General features: G+C 38.2%; 2 protein-coding genes across 4 annotated transcripts in view; one reads left to right on the top strand and one right to left on the bottom strand.

Moving 5' to 3' along the window:
• Positions 1-323: 323 nt before the first annotated feature.
• The window catches only part of ZFP1 (ZFP1 zinc finger protein), a 35,981-nt gene continuing 14,872 nt past the window's right edge, over positions 324-21,432 (top strand). Inside the window, exons 1-2 of one of the 3 annotated variants that reach the window (XM_037815748.1) lie at positions 324-454; positions 5,995-6,053. In XM_037815748.1, the coding sequence (XP_037671676.1) occupies positions 6,039-6,053 (15 nt within the window). In that variant the 5' untranslated portion in view covers positions 324-454; positions 5,995-6,038. Of the gene's footprint in view, positions 455-5,994; positions 6,054-8,008; positions 8,031-21,432 lie in introns of those variants that run through there. The other 2 variants (XM_037815746.1, XM_037815747.1) reach the window with 2 other exon arrangements.
• Positions 18,302-21,432, bottom strand: part of LOC119518545 (SH3 domain-binding glutamic acid-rich-like protein) — a 7,896-nt gene continuing 4,765 nt past the window's right edge. Inside the window, exon 2 of the mRNA XM_037815761.1 lies at positions 18,302-21,060. Coding sequence (XP_037671689.1) covers positions 20,636-20,980 — 345 coding nt within the window. The 5' untranslated portion in view covers positions 20,981-21,060 and the 3' untranslated portion in view covers positions 18,302-20,635. The remainder of the gene's footprint in view (positions 21,061-21,432) is intronic.

The raw sequence follows: 21,432 nt of genomic DNA on the forward strand, positions 1-21,432 counted from the left end.
TGAGTTTATGGGTGATATTTGCTGTCTTCTTTCATTTTGAACATACTTTCAAACTTTCATACAGCTTTGATGGATTATTTGTGTAAACCTTACAAGTAGGTTTTGGATGTGTTGGAGGTAGTAGAGGTTTGCAACTCATAACCTGACAGGGAGATGGGGGGTGAAATGATCACTAAACGAAGGCGTAGATTTTCCTGAGTGTTGCTAAGGGCGCAGCCTCGGGAGCTTATGGGAAATGTAGTCCTGAAGTTCAACGGATCAATCTTCGGACGACCTGGGAAGACGCGCAACCCCTGCGACTGCGCATGTGCACCGTTGCGAGAGCAACGGGGGCCGCCCTTCCCCCACCCCAGCCGCGAGTGGGCGACAGGGCCCCCATCTTCGTGCGTCTTCGCCGCTCCGCGCCGTGACCCGGCCCGGAACTGAGCTGCCAGTGGAGGGTGTGTCCCTCCAGGTACGAAGGAGACTGCCAGGCAGCTCCGCGGGGCTGGGGGGCCAAGGGGCCGTGGATGTGGATGGACTCGTGTCCTCGCGGGGTGGGAGCCCAAACTTCAGCGACTCGTAGGCAGCGGTGACCCTCGCGGCGGCGTCCGGGGCCGCCGGCCGCTCTCCTCCGCGCTAGGCGGGCAGGGGTGGCGTGGCCGGACCTATGGGGACGGGGACGGAGGCGACGCACGGGAAGGGCTGTCGCGAGGACTTGCTTTCCTTCCTTTGTCAGGAGCAGCGGCTACGACAGGCGGCTAGGGTCTGCGGCCGCGCGGGAGCGACTCCGGAAGCCCCTGCGGGGGCGCGCGTGACCAGGCCCCGCCGGCGCGGGGCGAGGACGGGGGCGGGGCGGGCCTAGCGGGCGGCCGTGGGAGATTGACAGCCGCGTCGCGCGTTTTCTGGGCGCAGTGTGTGCCCAGGGAATAAAAGCTGCAGTCTCCTTGCGAGTCTTTTCCCAGAGGTTTCAACTCCTCCAAATCTCTGTGAGATTCCTTATCATCTGCTTTTCAGAAATGCGAAGCGATTCATCCAAGGTCACACAACCAGTTGGCACTTTATGTTATGCGGGTGACAGATATTTTTCACTCATCTTTGAGTTTGCTCACTGGTAGTCTTTGCCATGCAGATGTTTTGAATTTCTCTGTAACAGAATTTACTTCGTTCCTTTTATGGCTCCCAGAAGTCTGCCACTTTGAGAGTATACAAAGTTTTTACCATGGTCCTCACTTGTACTTTAGAATCAGTGTATTTTAAAAGAAATTCCGTTGATATATTTATTGTGCTGCCGTAATGGTTGCATTGAATTAGGGGGAATGGATGCCTTTATGATGTCTACTTTTCCTACAGGCCTTCTTGTTTGTTCAAGTCGTTGTTCCTGTTCTTTGCAGCATTTTGTAATCTTTTTAATAAAAGATTCTGCATTTTTAAAACCCATTCCTATGTAGTCTTTAATTGCTGTAGGAGATGGAGGCTTTTTTTTCCATTATTTTGTCTGTTTTCTCTCGTATTTGTTGGTATTTCCCACTTTCCTTATTTTATGTTTTTGGGATTTCTCCTTCATTACTTTAGTTATTGATTTTCTATTTTTGTTTTCAAAGAAAATACTTTTAATGTATGTTGGATTTGTAGTGATGTCTCCTCTGTCATTCTCTATTGCTAATTAGTGTCTTTTACTTCCCTCTTGGTCAATGTGGCTAGAGGTTTATTAATATTATTATTATTAATGTTAATCTTTTCAAATAACCAGCTTTTGGTTTCATTGCACTTCTGTGTTGTTTTTCTGTTGTCAGTTTCCTTGATCTTTGCTCTTATGTTTATTATTTCCTTTTATTCGCTTTGTGTTTAATTAGCTAGTTCTAGTTTTTTTAAGGTGGAAGCTTAAAATTTCTTATTCATTAAATTTCTTGTTTTCAGTTTATTGTTATAAATACCCCTCTAAATACTGTTAGCCATATTTTTATGTATTGTGTTTTCATTTCCATTCAATTCAAAATATTAAAAAATTTCTCGTGATTTCATTTTTCACCAATTGATTATTGAGAAGTGTATTGTTTAATTTCCAAATGTTTGAGATTTTCCAGATCTCTTTCTATTAATGATGTCTGATTTAATCCTGTTTTGGTTAAAGTTTATACTATGTTACTGATTTCAGTTTTTTCACATTTGTTGAGGTTTGTTTTGTGTCCAACAATAGATCTATCTTGGTGAATGTTTTATGTGTACTTGAAAGTATAAACTGATATTAGTGACAGAGTATTCTATAAACATTAAATGGCTCAAGCTGGTTGGTATTGTAGTTTATATCTTTGGTACTCTTACTGGTTCTGTATCTACTTCAGTTATTGAAGTTTCCGATAATGATTGTAGATTTATCAATTTTAAAATTTTACTTCTATTGGTTTTTACTCTTTGTATTTTAAAGCTTTTATATATATATATATATATATATATATATATATATATATATATATATGATTGTTATGTCTTTTTGGTGATTTGACACCTTTATTACCTTTATTGTTATGTAGTGTTAGTCTTCATCCCTGGTGCAGTAATTCTTAGGAAGTCTATTTTATCTGAAATTTAATAGAATTACTCCAGCTGTCTTTTGATTAGTGTTTGCAAGGTTTATCTATTTCCATCCTTTTACTTTTAATCAAACTGTCCTTATAATTAAAATTGACTGCTTATAGAGAGCATATAATTTGGTCTTTATAATTGTTTGACAATTTCTGTCTTTTAATTGGTTTGTTTATGCCAATCAATTGATATGCTTAGATTAAAACATACTGTTTTGCTATTTTTCTGTTCGTTCATCTGCTTTTGTTCCTCTCTTTTTCTGCCTATTTTATATTAAGAATTTTTCACGAGTCTGTTTTTTTCTCTGCTGTTGGCTTATAGTTTACGCCTTTTTTTTTAGTTGGTGGTTGCCATAGGGTTTGCAGTAGACATTTTGTGAACCTTATCACAGTGGACCTAAATGATATTTTACTGCTTCATGTTTAGTATAAGATCCTTGTAGCAGTATATTCCCAATTCCGTCCTCCATCTTTTCTGCTATTGTCATACATTTTACTTTTTCAAATGCTATAAACTCACAGAACTTTGCTACTAATTTTGCTTTAGTAGTTAGTTATCTTGTAGAGTTATTAAAAGTAAGAAAAAGTCTTCAATTTGACCATCCCTGGAGTTCATTTCTCTGTGTTGGTTCAGATTTCTGCCTACAGTCATAGTCCTTCTACCTGAAGAACTTTTAAATTTTCTTGTAGTGTAGGTCTACTGGTAATGAATTCTCTCTTTCAGTTTTTAAATGTTTGAAAAAGTTTCTTTTTTGGAGTATACTTTTGCTGGGTATAGAATTCTGGGTTGGTAGTTTTTTCCTTAAAGCACTTTAAAAGATTTTGCTATATTGTCTTCCTGCTTTTATAGTTTCTGATGAAAAGTTCACTGTGTTATTTTGTCTAGGTTTCTCTGTATATAATGTGTGTTTTCTCTTTTTGCTTTCAAGACTTTCTCTTCACTTTGGTTTTCAGTGGAGGGCATATGATACATCCAGGTGTGGGGTTCTTTTGTTTTTATTTTCTGGTATTTATCCTCTTTGGATCAATTCTCTGACCTTCTTGGATCTGTGGTTTGATATCATTCATTACTTTTGGAAAATTCTCAGCCATCGTCTCGTCAGGTACTTATTCTGCCCTGTTCTCTCTCTCTTTTCATTACATGTTTGTTAGACCATTTGATATTGCCCATGGCCCTCAGGTGCTTGCTCTCTTTTTTTTTCCTTCACTTTTTCCCCTTTCTGTTTCAGTTTGGATAATTTCTTTTGACCTATCTTCAAGTTCACTGAAATTTTCCTTGGCTCTGTTTAGTTTATTGAGCCATTGAAGGTATTCATTCATCTCTGTTACCTTGCTTTTCTTTTCTAGCATTTCCATTTGATATTTTCTTGGAGTTTCCATCTCTCTGCTGAAAGTCCCTATTTGTTTATGCATGTTGTCCACCTTTCCCATTAGAGCCTTTAACACATGAATCATGGTTATTTTAAATTCCCTTTCTGATATATCAACAGGTGAGCCATCTCTGAGTTGGGTTCTATTGACTGATTTGTTTCTTCACAGTACAGTGGGTTGTTTTAGTCTTGCTTTTTTGGGTGTTTAATGATGTTCATTTGAAGGCTTGATGTCATGTATAAGAAGCAGGTTTATTCAGATTTTCTTTTCCTTGAGTCTTTTTTTTTTTTTTAATGTGTTTTTGCCCATTCTAGATAAGAATTCAAATTTGTTGGTATGAAGTTTTCATGGTACTCTTACAGTTTTGTTAATTATTGATGTATCTTGTGTTTAGTTATGTCTCTCTTTATAATTCCTGATATGATTTATTTGTCCCTGCTGTCTTTTTATTTTAAACATGTTTGTCTTGTTTTAATAGTCTTTTCCAAGAAACATCTTTTAGGTTTTATTGATCTACATTTGGTTTTTAGTTTGATTAATTTGTGCATTATTGAATTTTCTACTATCTTTGGATTTATGCTGTTCATTTTGTTATTGTTGATCACTTAATTTTAGCCATTTTAAATATCTGTACAAGCACTTAAGTCTCTATGTTTCCCTCAAAGTACCATATTTGCTGCATCCCTAAACTTTTAAAATGTATTATTTTTATCAGTTATAAATATTTTTACTTTTTCATTATACATTCTTCCTTTACCCACTAGTTACTTAAGATTATTTTTTAATTTCCAAATATATATGTTTGTTTGGAGTATGTGGTAATTTTTCTTCCATTTCTTTCTGGCTTAACTTATTTTTGGTTAAAATATTTTCTATCATTGTTGATTCTCACTTTGTAATGATAATTCCTTTATTATCATCAAAGATCCAAGGAGTATTAAAATTTCATTAGTTATCTGATAATATGAGATAAAATTATCTCTTTTTTTTCACTTAGTTTGTTCAAATCAGCATCCAAATAATGTTCATTATTGTCATTGGATGATATCAATAAGTCTCTTTTAATGTACAGGTTCTCCTCCATTTCTTTCTTTTTCTTACTGTTTATTTCTGAAGTAACCCAGTCATTTATCCTATATAGTTTCTCAGTCTAGATTTTGCTGACTGCATTGCTTGGGTGTCACTTGACATGTTCATCAGTCCCGTGAATTTCCTATAAATTGTCAGATTTGATTAGATTCAGGTTTTAATTAGGAGAAAGAAAAAGCTTATAGATACTGTTCTGTACTTCCATCAGGAGTCTGCTTTGACTTTCTGTGATATTTCTAGCCACTCATGATCATTGCTTAGATACATTATTTAACTAGGGCTGTAGAATGCTGATTTTCTAATTCTAGCATTTGTTTGTCTTCCCCTCACTATTTGTTTAGTTTGAAAAACAGTTTGTATGGGAAGTATTTTGTCTAATATTTCAGTGCTTTTTTAAATATATTTCAAAGTTATGTTAAAAGGATTTTTCTTTCTAGAATTATTCTTTTATTGTTATATATAGGGTAATTTACTTGATTCTTACCAATGTCCTCCAGTCTGAAAAATCTGTCTTCTGTCTGGTTTGTTTAGACTTTCATTCTCCTAATAGTTATTAATATGCACACATGACTTAATATCTCAAATTCAAGGAATTTAAAATGCTTTAGTTGTGGCCTTCTCCCTCAAGTCTTATGTTTTGCTTTCCAGTTCTTTTAGTTCCACTCTGTTTTTATAACCCTCAAATTAATTGTTAATTTTTTGTGTGTGTTTTTGTTTTGCTTTACTGGCCTGTTTACTGCCTTCTTAGAAGGTCCCTTGTCAAGGTCCTCTGACCCTGTCTGAGTCTCAAGCCTACAGGTGGGTGCTGCCACTGCATGGTCCTTTCTGCCTTTTCTGCAGAGGCAAAGGGACCATCCCACAAGGTGGTATTTTCCCAAATGGGTGTAGGGATGTCAAAACAGGTAATTCTAGCAGTTGTGGGGCAGGTCAGATCTTTAATAACATTGTCTTCCTTTGTTCTTTATTTCAGTTCTGCCTTAATAGTTCTCTGCCTTTACCAAAAAGCTGCATAAAATGAACAAATCCCAGGTAAGTTGTTTATTCTTCACTCTTTTTCAGTGCATTTTAGGAAGTTTTTAAGGGTCTAGATAGTGAAATAGGAAAATATACATGAGTGAAACTCAAGGAAAACGTAGTTAGGAATAACTGGTCAATACCAGTAGCATAAAGACAGTTATGTGATTCGCATTGTTCTAGTTTGCTAATGCTGCCAGAATGCAAAACACCAGAAATGGACTGGCTTTTATAAAAGCGGGTTTATTTGGTTACACAGTTACAGTCTTAAGGCCATAAAGTGTCTAAGGTAACACATCAGCAGTTGGGTACCTTCACTGGAGGATGGCCAATAGTGTCTGGAAAACCTCTGTTAGCTGGGAAGGCACGTGGCTGGTGTCTGCTCCAAAGTTCTGGTTTCAAAATGGCTTTCTCCCAGGACGTTCCTCTCTAGGCTGCAGTTCTTCAAAAATGTCACTCTTAGTTGCACTTGGGATATTTGTCCTCTCTCAGCTTCTCTGGAGCAAGAGTCTGCTTTCAACGGCCGTCTTCAAACTCTCTCATCTGCAGCTCCTGTGCTTTCTTCAAAGTGTCCCTCTTGGCTGTAGCTCCTCTTCAAAACATCACTCACAGCTGCACTGAGTTCTCTCTGCCCGTTAGCTCATTTATATGGCTCTACTGATCAAGGCCCACCCTGAATGGGTGGGGCCATGCCTCCATGGAAATACCTCATTAGTTATCACCTACAGTTGGGTGGGGCACATTTCCATGCAAACAACCTAATCCAAACGTTCCAACTTAATCCCCACTAATATGTCTGCCCCACAAGATTGCATCAAAGAATATGGCTTTTCTGAGGGACATAATATATTCCAACCAGCACACGCATCTATTATGATGTGAGGTCCTTGGTTCTCTAGCATTAGGTTTGAGTAAATGGCATGGGCCTTCGTGTTGGTGGTGTTATAGACAGCATCCCTAAAAACAACCCAAATTGAATGGGTTATCAGTTTGTCTATGGCCGTTTCATACCACATTCTTCAGCATGTTAGGTATAATGTTTTTCCAGTCAGATTAGCATGATGCCAGAGACCTCAGTAAATATGTGGGTGTATGTTTAAATTTTCCCTGTATCCCCCACAGGTAAGCATTAATTGTTTCTTTCTTGTGTAACTTTCAAGAGTTTATGTGTATGTACAGAAGTACGAATATAGGTTATTATAAGAGTGCATATTAACCACACTGTTCTTTGTGCTTTTATCTTTCAACATCAGAATCTTTCTCTATCAGAGCATACAGCGCTTCCTCATTCTTTTTTTACATAATTGTTTTTTATTATGTATTATAATACATTTACAGAGGAGTGTTATAACAACATGTATAACAAATATGTATACACTAAGAAGCACAATAATAATAATAAAATAGGCACCCATGAACCCACTCAGGCTAAGAAATAGAACATTACCTACTCTTCATAAAATGCACTTTCTCCTTGATTTCTCCCAGTAGGTAGCCTCTATCTTGACATTTTTTGTTGCTCATTGCCTTGCTTTCTTAGTGGTTTGACCACTTATGTCTGTATCCCTAATCAATGTAAAATTTAGTTTTGGAAAACTAAAACAGCAATTAACATTGTCTTGTTTTGCATGACTTTCTTTCTGACTGGTGGAGGTTTTTTCCTTCCAAATATGTGAGAACTGAAAGATGTCCTTTCATGTGCTCATGTATCCTTGTGGCAGCCCAGGGTCAGCACCCACCCCCACCCTTCTGGGGAAAAGGGTGGAGCCTTGAGCATGCAATGGTCCACATGACCAGAGCACAGACATTGAAGGTCACGGAGCCTAATCATGGTTGGTAATCAGTAAACTTTCATGAAACTCAGCTGAGATTTGTTTGTAACCAAATCTAGTGAGGCTCTGCCAAGATACATAAGGCTCTCCTCTTCCTCGTTTGCCCGGATCATTCACTTCCTTTCCTAACTGGCTGTCCTTGGGAAAAATCCTCCTGCAAGTAAGTTCCTATTAAAATTCATGGGGAACATTTTGCCTGGCATGTTCTTTGGTCTTCATTTGAGTCGGGCTGGAGCAATCCTTTACCAGGTCTCAGGGTTTTGTTTTGTTTTGTTTTGTTTTGTTTTAATAATTGCTTTTTAAAATTAGACTAGCCAATGTTAGAAAGAAGAAACCACCCATGTATTGATAATGATAGCATAAAATGATACAGCTTTACTGGGGAGCAATGAGACGATAGTTTTCAAGCAAGCACAAATCTAGCTGTATAGAGAGATTTTGCCTCTATTGGACAGAGGCTCCCAGGAGAAGATGAGCTGAATAGGGTCTCTGGGTCATAGCCTGGCTTCAGCTGTCCTGAGAGTTTATAAAAGTCCCATTTGGGGAAGTCACTGGCAAGGTCATGAATAAGTCCAGGGAAATACAGGGCTCAACATATGTGAGCCATCTGGCAGGGCCCAAGTGTGGATCAGCTGTTGAATGTCTGACAGAATATAATTGGAGTGGGCTGCTCTGTATTTTTTGCTTGTTAGCTCACTGGTCAACTCCAATTCTCAGGAGTAGAGGAGTAGAGGAAAGCAGAACATTTGTAGGGGATGAAATGAGTGTCCTCATCTGATCAAGGCAGCCTGTTTGGGGGAACGAGGCAGATGTCATCAACCTATATTCAAGACAAATCAGACCAAATATAGATAAGAATCTGGGCCAGGCTCAAACAGGTTACAAAGGCAGTAGGATGATGACAGCCCTCAAATGCTTGTTTTTAAATCACATAGTTCTAGACTATGCTATAAACAACTTCATGTAGTAGAGACTTGCTGCTATCCTGCCATCTCCCTTCAGACTCCTCCTAGGGATTTCCTTTACGTCATTCTCTTACTGATAACCTGTTTGCCCCTTCCCATGTCCTTGTCCTTTTTGGATTACTCTCATTGGTCAGGGTACATTCTTAAGTAGCTTCTTAAGAAAGGGTGACTTTTTTTTAGATTTTCCATTTCTGAGAATGTCTTCATTCTGTTCTGATATTTAGTTGATAGCTAGTTATGATCATGGATTTGCCCAGTTGTTTCTTTGGTTCTGTCGGTTTTTGCTTGCTGGAATTAGCAGCTTTGTTAATGAGTGAATACATATTTAGGGTTGTTCTATCTTCCTGATAGATTAATCTTTTTATCATTTTTAAATGTCCCTCTTTATCTCTGATAATGTTCCTTGTCTGATATAAATACTGGTTTTTTATGAATTATGTTTTTAAGATTTATCTTTTTACATTCTTTTTGTTTTAACATCTTTGTGTTCTTATATTTATGGTGTATTTCTTCTAAATGGCATGCAGTTGGGTCATGGTTTTTATTCAGCCTGATACACTGTGTCTTTTCATTGATTCATTATTTCATTTATGAGTAATGTAATTACAGGTACAGTTGTGTTTAAGTCTGTCGTCTTACTATTTGTTTTTATTTGTCCTATCTTTGTCTTATCTTTGTCTTTTTTCTTTTGTATCTTTTTTATTTAAAGCGATTGCTCCAGAAATTACAGCATGTAACTTTACTGATCACCTTGAATTGATATAATTTCAGTCTTTTAAAATTTATTAAGACTTGTTTTGTGCCCCAGTATATGATTTATCCTGGAGAACATTCCATGGGTGCTAGAGAAGAATGTATATACTGGTACTTTGGGATGTAATGATTTATATATGTCTGTTAATTGAGAACCTAAACAATATGATAAATGAATTAGACTTAACAGACGTAATTCATTTATCATATTGTTTAGATTCTCAGTTTCCTTATTGGTCCTCTGTCTTCTTGTTCTATCTATAGAAGAGAGAGGTTTATTGAAGTCTCCCACTATTATTGTAGATTTGTCTACTGCTCCCTTCAGTTTAGCCAGTGGTTGTCTCATGTACATTTATGATTGTCATTTCTTCTCGGTGAATTATCCCTTTTATTAATATATAGTGTCCTTCTTTGTCTCTTATGACGTCTTTGAATTTAAAAGTCTATTTTATCTGATAATAGTATTGCTACCCCTGATTTCTTTTGGCTGTAGCTTGCATGGAACATTTTTCCCATCCTTTCACTTTCAATCTCTGTGTCGCTGGGTCTAAGATGAGTCTCTTGTAAACAGCATATTGATAATTCATATTTTTAAATCCATTCTGCCAATTTATATCTTTTAATTGGGGAGTTTAATGCATTCACATTCAAAGTTATTACTGTGAACACATTTCTTGAATCAGCTGTCTTATCCTTTGGATTTTAGTTGTTAGATCTATTTTTTCCCTCTCTATATTTCTTTTAAGATACCCATGTGTATACTCTTCAGTTCTGTGCCCTTCTTCAGACCTCTCTCTCCTTTTTTCTCAACTGGTAGAGTTCCCTTTAGTATTTCTTGCAGGGCAGGTCTTTTGTTAACAAATTCTCCTAGCGTTTGTTTGTGTGTGAATATTTTAAACATTCTCTCAGTTTTGAAGGAGACCTTTGCTGGATAAAGAATTCTTGGCTGGCAATTTTTCTCTGTCAGAATTTTAAATATGTCATACCACTGCCTTCTCACCTCCATTGTTCCTGCTGAGTAGTTAGTACTTAGTCTTATGTTGTTTCTCTAGTATGTGGTGAATCGCTTCTCTCTTGCTGCTTTTAGAACTTTTTCCTTTTCTTCAGCATTTAACAATTTGATCAGAATGTCTCAGAGTGGGTTTATTTGAATCTATTCTACTTGGACTTTGTTGGGCATCTTTGATTTGCATATTTATGTCATTTAGCAGGGTTGTGAAGTTTTCCCCAACAATGTTTTTGGATATTTGTTGTAGCCTTTACTCATCTCTTCACCTTCTGGAACACCCATGATTCTTATTTGTGCACTCCATGGTGTTCATCATTTCAAATTTTTCAATTTTTTCACCATTTGTTCTTTTGTGCTTTTGCATTCCATCTATCTGTCCTCTGTTTCACTAATTCTTTCCTCTCACTCTTCAAATCTTTTTTTAGAGAAAGTCCACATTTGAGCAACAAAAGAGGTTCTCTGGAGGTGACTCCTAGGCATATTTATAGGTGGGCTGGCCTCCCCTTTACAATCATAAGTTTCACCTGAGCAAGCTGCAAGATTGTGGACTTGACTTATAAAGTAGGGATTTTCTAAGTTCACATAGCATATGTTATGTCCACAATAATCCATCCATATCTCACATTATCCTCACTTAGTTGTACAATCCTCATTACTCTCCATTTTAAACAATTCTCATGACCCAAAACATCTCATAGTTCTCATAAGCCTTTAATTTTTTGTCCCTAGTATTTGTGTAGTACTATTATGTTACTCCTATTAATTTTAGTCCCTATTATGCAATATGTAGATTTTTCCCATATACCCTTCTGTTGTCAACTCTGTGCTAGTGTCATACCTTAGAAGTATATTATGCAACTTGTTTTTTTATTTACTCTTTCAAATTCTTTTTTTTTTTTAATTTTATTTTGAAGTAAATTCAAACTTACAGGAACAGTTGCAAAAACAATACAAAACCCATGTACAGAACTCTAGCATACCCCGACCGCCTTCCCCTGATACCCCGATCCACCAACTTTAACATCCTGTCACACCACCATTTCTTTCTTTCCCTCCCTCCCTATCTATTATCCATCATCTATTGCTCTGTCTTCTGAACATGAGAGCAAGCTGCACACATCCTTGAACAAACAATATAATTCACATATACAATTCCCATGAACAAGAACATTCTTCCATGCAATCCTAATAAGCGCAGCTAAGAAATTCAAGAACTCCAACATTGATACAAAGCTTACATTCTATATTTCCTTTTTTTTTTGTTTTTCCTTATGTCCCAACTGTGTCCCTTTGAGCCTCCTCTTCTCCATCCTCAGATCCCATCCAGGATCATCCTTGGCATTTAATTGTCATTGCCTATTTATATATTTTTTTGTTTTTCCATTGTGAAAACATATATACAGCCTAAATCTTCCCAGTCCAACCCCTCCCTAGCATTCCAGTAGTGGGATTAATCACATTTAGAATGTTGTAATGCTATCACCTTCCCACCATCCATTACTAGAAATTTCCCTTCAGTGCAAACAGAAACCCTATACTCATTTCTTAACTCCCCATTGCCCCTTCCCCCACTTCTCATAACCCATACTCTGCTTTTTATCTCTTTGATCATATTCTCTGATAATTTCTATGTGTTTACTGTGGGGCTTAAATTTAACCACTTAAATCTATGACAATCTTGTTTTTCTTTGATACCTACTTAACTTCAATAGGACACATAAACTATGTTCCTATACTCCTCCATTCCCCCACCTTTATGTGGTTCTTGTCAAAAATTACATATTTTACATTGAGTCCAAAACCACTGATTTGTCATTACAGTTTATGTATTTTATATCCTGTAGGAAGTAAATAGTGGAGTTACAAATCAAAAATTATTGACTTCTATTTGTATTCCATTGTGTTCAGAGAATGTGCTTTGAATATATTTAACTGTTTTTTGTTGTTTTTCTTTTTTAATTTATTGAGGCTTGTTTTTTGTCCCAGCATATGATCTATTCTGGAGAAAGATCTGTGATCACTAAAGAAGAATGTGTGTCCTGGTGATTTGGGATGTAATGTTCTGTATATGTCTGTTAAATTTCTCTCTATCTCTCTCTCCTTTCTTTGTTTTTCTGTCAGTAGGGCTTCTTTTAGTATCTGAAGTAGGGCAGGTCTTTTATTAGCAAAATCTCTCAGCATTTGTTTGTCTGTGAAAAATTTAAGTGCTCCTTCAAATTTGAAGGAGAGTTTTGCTGGATAAAGTATTCTTGGCTGGAAATTTTTCTCTCTCAGAATTTTAAATATGTCATGCCACTGCCTTCTCGCCTCCATGGTGGCTGCTGAGTAGTCACTACTTAGTCTTATGTTGTTTCCTTTGTATGTCGTGAATTGCTTTTCTCTTGCTGCTTTCAGAACTTGCTCCTTCTCTTCAGTATTTGACAGTCTGATCAGAATATGTCTTGGAGTGGGTTTATTTGGATTTATTCTACTTGGAGTTTGCTGGGCATTTATGATTTGTGTATTTATATTGTGTAGAAGGTTTGGGAAGTTTTCCCCAACAATTTCTTTGAATACTCTTTCTAGACCTTTACCCTTCTCTTCATCTTCTGGGACACCAATGAGTCTTATATTTGGACGTTTTATTTTGTCTGTCTTATCCCTGAGATCCATTTACATTTTTTCAAATTTTTTCCCCATTTTTTCTTTTGTTTTTTCATTTTCCATTCCGTGGTCCTCGAGGATGCTGAGTCATTGTTCAGCTTCCTCTAATCTTGTACTGTGAGTATCCAGAATCTTTTTAATTTGGCCAACAGTTTGTTTTATTTCCATAAGATCATCTATTTTTTTTATATACTTTTGCAATTTCTTCTTTATGCTCTTCTAGGGTCTTTTTCATGTCCTTTATATCCTGTGCCATGCTCTTCTAAATGTCCTTTATATCCTGTGCCATGCTCTCATTGGTTGTCTTTAGTTCTTTGATTAATTGCACCAAGTACTGTGTCTCTTCTGATGTTTTGATTTGGGTGTTTGAGTTTGGATTCTCCATATCGTGAGTTTGCTTTAAAATTTTCTGTTGTTTTTGGCCTCTTGGATTTGCTTTACCTGATAGGGTTCTTTCAGGACATGAAAAATACCGATCTGTAATTTGTCAGATCTACAGCTTGGTGGCATACACTTTCTGTAACTAACCAGCAGATGGTGTCCGCAAGTCACCTGTTCCCCTCAAGTCAGTTCTCTCCAACTTTGTCTTTGTGGTGTGTGGGGATCTGACTGTTGTGGGGTTCAATTGGTGCACCAAGTTTGGGTGTGTTGTTGGTGCTGTCCATCCTGAATGTGCGGCGTGTGTCTGAGTGGTTAGGGAGGCAGGGCAGCTTTAATAATCAAATCTCCCAGGTGTTCTCGGAAATTTAAGGCTGTTGCAAGAGTCTAAACCTTCATTTCAGTCTTGCCACAGATTGTCTCTGCCACTGACCCACAAGTCCTTGGTATTGGCATAAGGTCCCTGGGCTTTCTGAGTGCGTTCCTCTTCTCAGCTGTTCTCTTCCAGGACCTCTGCTAAGGGAAGGCTGTGCCATGTCACAAGTGCACACCGGTTCTCCAGGGAATCTCTGGGCCACCGGGCCGTGCAGGAGTGTTCCCAGCCTGCTGTAAAGATGGCTGAATGGGGCGTGTTAATTTCCCCCTTTTTGCACAGCTCCGCCTTCCCAGCTCTGGGACAGTTAGCTGTGGGTGCACTAAAAGCTACTGTCCACGGTTGATATTGTGGTGTGTGTGCGGTGCTGTGGGAAACACTTCCCGTCACACTGGGACCCTTGGCGCAGCTCTGGGCTATGGCTCTGGCCCTGGGCAGGAGCGTCCCCAGCCCACCAGGAAGATGGCTGCAACGACATGGTTTCTTTCTCCTTTTGGCTCCCTCTGCTCCCCTAGCCCTGAGACAATCAGCAGCACGTGTGGGAGGGGCTATCCTCCACACCAGACACCGAGGCATTGGCACAGCCCACTCCTGTCATGCTTCACTGCGCGGTTCTTGCCGCCGTATCCGCAGCTGCTCCTGGTTTTTTTTTTTTTAAAAAGAACTAGTCCATCTCCAAATGCCAACCCATGGTTTCCCCACACTGCAGCGCGGCCGCCAGATTTTCAGCTGGCTCACTCACTCGTTTCAGAATGCAGACTCCCGGTTTCACCAAATGCATGGTCTCTGTGGATTTAGCAGACCTTGTCTGGCTGGTGCATCATTGGAACTGGTATTCTGGGTCACTGTCTGGCTTTTATCTAGTATTTTTCATGGAGGTGTTTTTTTGCCCTCTCACCTCACCACCATCTTAGGTTCTCCTTAAACTTTTTGAATTGATTTAGTATTAGTTGTTTAAGTTCCTGTATCTCAGTTGAATTCTATGTCTGTTCCTTTGACTGGGCCATAACTTCGTTTTTATTAGTGTGGGTTGTAGTTTTCTGTTGTCTAGGAATCTGGTTTCCTTGGTTACTCCAGTCAGGTTTTCCCAGACCAGAATGGGCTCAGATCTTGGAAGGAGGGAATAGTATCCCTGTTTCCCTGAGGGTGTCTTAGAAAATTGGTACAGCCTGTGAGGCCTCAAGTACTGTGCTTTTCTGCTCAGCAGGTGGTGCCTGTCAGCCTGTAGCTCCAGACTGGTGTAAGGAGGTGTGGCCCGTGGCTGTTTTCCCCCAGGCTCTGGGGTCTGAATAGAAGACAGGTAGTAGAGCTGGGCCCCACCTCTTTCCTCTTAGGAAAGATAACCCCCATAGGGATAGGTCATTAGCATCTGAATAGACTCCCTACCTGTGCTATCTCCACCCTTGTCTGGGTTAGAGCATTGTGAACTGAAAATGGCTGAGGCTTTCTCCACTGAATTGAAAAAGGGACAGAAAACCCCCTTCAGGGCCAGTCAGTGGCCACCTTCCAGCTCTCCAAGGTCGGTTGTCACCAAAAGCCTCTCTCTGCTTGTTGAGGATTCATAGCTTGTATGGAGCAGTCCATGCTTGTTAATTAAAACCCCAGTTGGAGCTCAACTGAGCTATATTAGCTTGCTGGGAGAGTGCTGCTCTCTAGCACCAGGAGGCTTTGCAGTTTGGGCTGTGGGTGGAGGTGGCTCCTAGCTTGGATCTGCAGTTTTTACTTACAGATTTTATGCTGCAGTCTCGGGCATTCCTCCCTATTCAGGTTGGTATATGATGAGTGGACAGTCATGTTTGTCCCCCTGCAGTTTTTCCAGATTATTTACTAGTTGTTCCTGGTTGTTTATTAGCTGTTCCCAGGGGACAAACTAGTTCCCACTCCTCTCTATGCCGCCATCTTCTTCCATCTCTCTATTGAGACTTGTTTCTTTCTGCTCCTTTTCCCGTCTCTTCTTTGGGGTCACCCATGATGCTTATGTTTGTGCACTTCATGCTGTCATTCAGTTCCCTGAGACCTTGCTCAATTTTCTCCATTATTTTTTCTATATATATTTTTCTATCTTTTAGTTCACTGATTCTTTCTTTTCCCTTTTCACATCTGCTGTTGTATGCCTCTTGTGTATTTTTAATCTCTTCTTTTGTGCCTTTAATTCCCATAAGTTCTATTACATTCCTTTTCATAGTTTCAAGTTCTTCTTTATGCTCACCCACTGTCTTAATATCCTTTATCTCTCTTTTTGCATATTTCCTTCATGTCCTTTAATTGATTAAGGAGATTTGTTTGACCTTCTTTGATTAGTTTTTCCAAATTCTATATCTTCCCTGTTCCCTTGACTGAGCCATGTCTTCCTGTTTCTAAGTATGGTGTATAATTCTTTACTAATGCTAGGCTTCTGATTATCTTGATAAGTTTACTCTGATGGTCAGTTTTTTCTCTCTTGTCTAGATTTTGTTGTTGATTGGTTTTGTGTTAAGGTTCTTCTTTGACACTTGGTTCAACTTATTCTAGACCTTTAGGATTTGCCTGTGTTTAACTGATCAGATTTATTCAGTTCTTATATAGCTGGTTCTTGCCCTAGGTATGTGTTACAATTTTTAAGATTGCTCTGTTTATGCAACTGTTTCATCCCCAGGAGAAAAGCTTCCTTTCCTCAGTTCCTTCTGTGGAAATCTTAATCTGTTCTGTTTGTTTTTGTTTTGTCTGTAGGTTTTTTTGTTTGTTCTTTATTGATTTTTATTTTTATTTTTTTAACAATCGGAACAGAAAAAATGAAACTGCCTTTATTCACAGATTGCATGTTTATGTTTTCAGATAATCCAACAGCAACATATAGGTAATAAATTATAATTAATAAGTACATTTTAAAAGATTGGTAATTCCACACTGTTAAAAAAAACATTTTTTCTGAAAATAGCAATTCTTACTAAATGGTTTATACACATCATAAGAAATGGCACAAGAATCTTACAGGAAAAGGTTATAGTTCTAAAGTTTTATCCATATACTTCTAAGATACAAATTGAAAAGACTTTGAACTTCATTATAGTTGTCATTTTTTTCTGTGAAAAAGGTAACAGAGGCCCCGGTATATAAGAAAATTTACAATTCACTTGACACTTAATCTTGTTTTTTTTACATTCATTTTATTGAGATATATTCACATACCATGCAGTCATACAAAACAAAGCGTACATTCGATTGTTGACAGTACCATTACATAGTTGTGTATTCATCACCAGAATCAATCCCTGACACCTTCATTACCACACACACAAAAATAACAATAATAATAATTATTGTGAAAAATAGCAATTAAAGTAAAAAAGAACACTGGGTGCCTTTGTTTGTTTGTTTGTTTCCTTCCCCCATTTTTCTACTCATCCATCCATACACTGGACAAAGGGGAGTGTGGTCCTTGTGGCTTTCCCAATCACATCGTCACCCCTCATGAGCTACATTTTTATACAATCATCTTCAAGATTCATGGGTTCTGGGTTGTAGTTTGATAGTTTCAGGTATTTAGTGCTAGCTACTCCAATTCACTAGACCTAAAAAGGGTTGTCTATACTGTGCATAAGAATGCCCACCACAGTGACCTCTCGGCTCCTTTTGGAATCTCTCTGCCATTGCCTCTAGCTGGTGTTGCCTAGAGGGCAAATTCTGGTCACTCACCCTAGAGAGGACTTTCCCAAGTCAGTTTTTCCCAGCTATACCAGGCCAGGGACCCATGAAGGGAGCACAGAGCAGTTCCAAAGGGCCCTGGGGAGAAGGTCAGAAAAGAGGCCCAAATTCCTTTTTGTTGGCTCCGTAAGGCTGTGCTTTCCTGGCCTGCCTAGCAGAAGGTGCTCTTCGGCAAACCATTCCCCATAGCCCTGAGTAGGCTTTATGTCTTTATTTTTCTGTTTTTTAAACCTCCTTTGGCTCTGCCCCTGTTAGGGGCAGGGTTTGCTACAGTGGTTCCTTTCCTAGGCGGGCTAAAATAACTGTGCAGACTTGGGACCCAGCGGTCTAAATTTGCTGATCAAAGCCGTGATCGGTACTTAGCCATGCTCCCCCATTCTTGGGAAGAAGGGCTTCCACATCTCTTTCCATCTGCAACAGCCAGCCATGTACTGGACCTGAGGTAGCTCGCCTCCATGATGGGGGGTGAGCGCTGGCCACCACCGTGGGGTGAGTTACTCACAGGTTTTTGCAGCAGTTTCTCAGTCTCTTTTTTCCTGCTCTTCCCCTAATGCTATACACTGCTCCCCTCATCTCTGGAGCTCCAGAAAAGTTCTTTCAGACAGTTTCTGTCTGTCTACTCGCTGTTTTTGGAGGAGGACTGAGTACTGTAGCTCCCTACTCCATTGTCCCTAGAAGTTCTCTCTCCAGTGAGGGTTTTTTTTTTTTAAATTCAATTTTATTGAGATATACTCACATACCATACAGTCATCCAAAGTGTAAACAAATCAGTTGTTTATAGTACCATCATATAGTGTACATTAATCACATTTTTTTTTTATATTTCCAAAAGTACTGAGTTTATTTGAAAGCATTGCATCATGTTCGAATCTCAGTAAACAAAGCCATGTATCTATTATATGCTGACTTCGGCAGAGCATAGACTTGCATACATCAATTGATAAAATAAAGGTATTTGCTTTTAGTAATAAAGTAGTGTGGAATTAAAGGACAATATGTATATCTTCTGGATAAGTTATTTAGGTCATAATGTTTCTTGTAATTGTACTTAATATTTGCTGGAATAGAGGCATAGAAAAGATGAACACTGTTTAGATTAATGGATACACACAATATATGCCTAACATGAAAAAAAAAAAAAAAAGACAGGTATCTGGGAGATACTGAAATTCCTGGATCCAAGTGCTTTAAGGTAGGGGGTGGACCACTAAGATTTTTCGGTTCATCTTTAGACCTCCCCAGGTAAAGCCAGTCTTGAGCAATGAGTGCCAGCCTACTTTAGAATAGCTTATATAGAACTCTTTGCAAGAGGATACCATTTTAAACTTACTTGCCATCCACTTCCATGACACATATATGCATATTTCACTGGGGCAAGCAACTCAGAAACATGATTTCATCATTGCTACGTAGTTAAGGAAAGAACTTATCAACTGAACGCATCTAGTATTTTTTTTAGGGGACACAGTCTGTTCTGATCTCTGAAATGTGCAATGTAAGATTACATTTAGACGCCTGCAAAACTTATGGTTCAGTACACAGAAGTTGCGTCTACAAAAGAATGGGAAAGTTATAATCACCATAAGAAATTACAATGATTGACACATCATAAACATTACCTGAACTATTTTTAATCACATTAATGTAACATTAAAAATATACATATTCATGTTCACTAAAATTAATGAGGTTATTTGGGAACAAGAGACAGATCCTCTCTTGATCTCTCCGTTTAAAATTCCTTAATATTTAACAAGTTGAGCCACAAATATACTTAAGCTGCAATAATACCAAAAAGGGGATGAGTGTTTGCTTTTTGAAATCAATGAAGTACGTAAAATGTTTTGGCAGGTAACAGCACTATTCTGGGACATCTTAAAATTTTATGTTTACCTCCCATTCTCCTGATACCATTTTCATTTTAATCATGTATCCTTTTTGACCTTTTGCAGGGAAAAAATGTTAACTAATCTATTATTTCAACATTAAGCCTAAAATCACTTACTGTCTCTCAGCCCTCGTGGTTTTCATCTGAAAAACTGGAATAATAGTTTCCTAATGGAAATTTGTGAAGAGTAAATGAGGTAATATATGTACAATGCTTCACACAGTGCCTGGCATTTAGTAAACACATAATGAAGGATAGCTTTGATTTGATTTGTCTACAGGTATATAATCTGGAGACTTGTACTTAAGTGATTAAAATATACCATTAAAATAGGAAGGACTATTTTATCTATCTATATATGGAGGACAGGTGGACATAGGAACTGAAAACTATAAAATCTGACTGTTGACATAAAAGCATCAGGAAATCAAAAGTTAATCACTATTCTGTTGGAGGAAATGGAAAAACAGAATCAACTTCTTCACTATGAGGGGACTTGCCTAAGAAGAATGGTTCTCTGAAAAACAAGATGTAAAAATGGCTGCCAGTGATTGACTTCTTCTTACTCCTAACTTCCAGTGTGAGGAGCAATAAGGGAGGTTTCTTTCCTATTCTCTTTTTCTACCATGGTTATTCCTGTTTCTTTGCTAGGGCTTACACCTTTCTCCTTTTCAAAGATCACTCAAGGCCCATGTGGTGGTTTGAAGCTGTATGTACCCCAGAAAAATGTGTTCTTAAATTTAATCCATTCCTGTAGGTATGAGTAACCTTTTGATGAGGTTACTTCAGTTAAGGTATGGCCCACCTCAGTCAGGACAGGTCTGCATCGTATGACTTGAGTTCTTTATAAACAGACTGAAATTCAGAACATCAGTCTTCAGGAGGAAAGCATCGCCTTGAAGACTCCTTGATTTGGACTTTCCTTTAGCTTCAAAAGTCTGAACAAATAAATTCCCATTTCATGGCAAAAAAAAAAAAAATTAAGCCTAAATCTTTTTAAGCCAAGATAATTTTGCTATTTTATAAAAGCAACAGACTTTCCTGTTTCAGGATAAGACAGAATGTTTAAGGTTCATGCTTGCTGCTTTGCCTGGGCTTCTGCTTCCTTTGAATCAGGAGATGCTGTTAAGCCTAAAAGGACATACACTGCAGTATTTTCTCTGGCTTCAAAGAAATCATCATAGTCCCCACAGTACTGGTTTTCATTGAAAATTTGAGGTGGCAGGGGGTACCCTGTGGCTGGTCGACTGTTTTCAGGTACGTTTTCTCTCATCCACTTCCAATTCTCTTCATTGGCTGTAATATGTTTTTCTTCAAATCCTTTTTTGTTGGCTTCCAAGAAACCAAGCACATCTTGCTGTTTCTTCTTAATTGCCGTAGAACCAGAAGAAGATGCAATATAAACACAGATCACCATCCTGGGAACAGCCGGCTGCAATTATTTGGGTTCTGAAAATGGTGGTGGAGCAGCTGCAGTAGCAGTTGAAATCGAGCTAGCTGCTGAACAAAGGTTCACCACAATCAATTTTTGAATACTCTCATTACTCCCCCCAAAAATAAGAATAAAAATAAAAGTAAAAAGAACACCCAAAACATTCCATCCCTCCTATTATTCATTTAATTTTTGTCCCCATTTTTCTACTCATCTGTCCATACACTCAATAAAGGAAGTGTGAGCCAAAGATTTTCATAATCACAGAGTCATCCTGTATAAACTCTGTAGTTATACAGTCATCTTCAAGAATCAAGGCTACTAGGTTGCAGTTCAGCAGTTTCAGGTATTTCCTTCTAGCTATTCTAATACACTAAAAACTAAAAAACGATATATAACACATAAGAATAACCTTCAGAATGATCTCTCTACTCCAT

The sequence above is a fragment of the Choloepus didactylus genome, chromosome 22 (genome assembly GCF_015220235.1).
Source record: "Choloepus didactylus isolate mChoDid1 chromosome 22, mChoDid1.pri, whole genome shotgun sequence".
In the NCBI taxonomy this organism is placed as follows: Eukaryota; Metazoa; Chordata; class Mammalia; order Pilosa; family Megalonychidae; genus Choloepus; species Choloepus didactylus.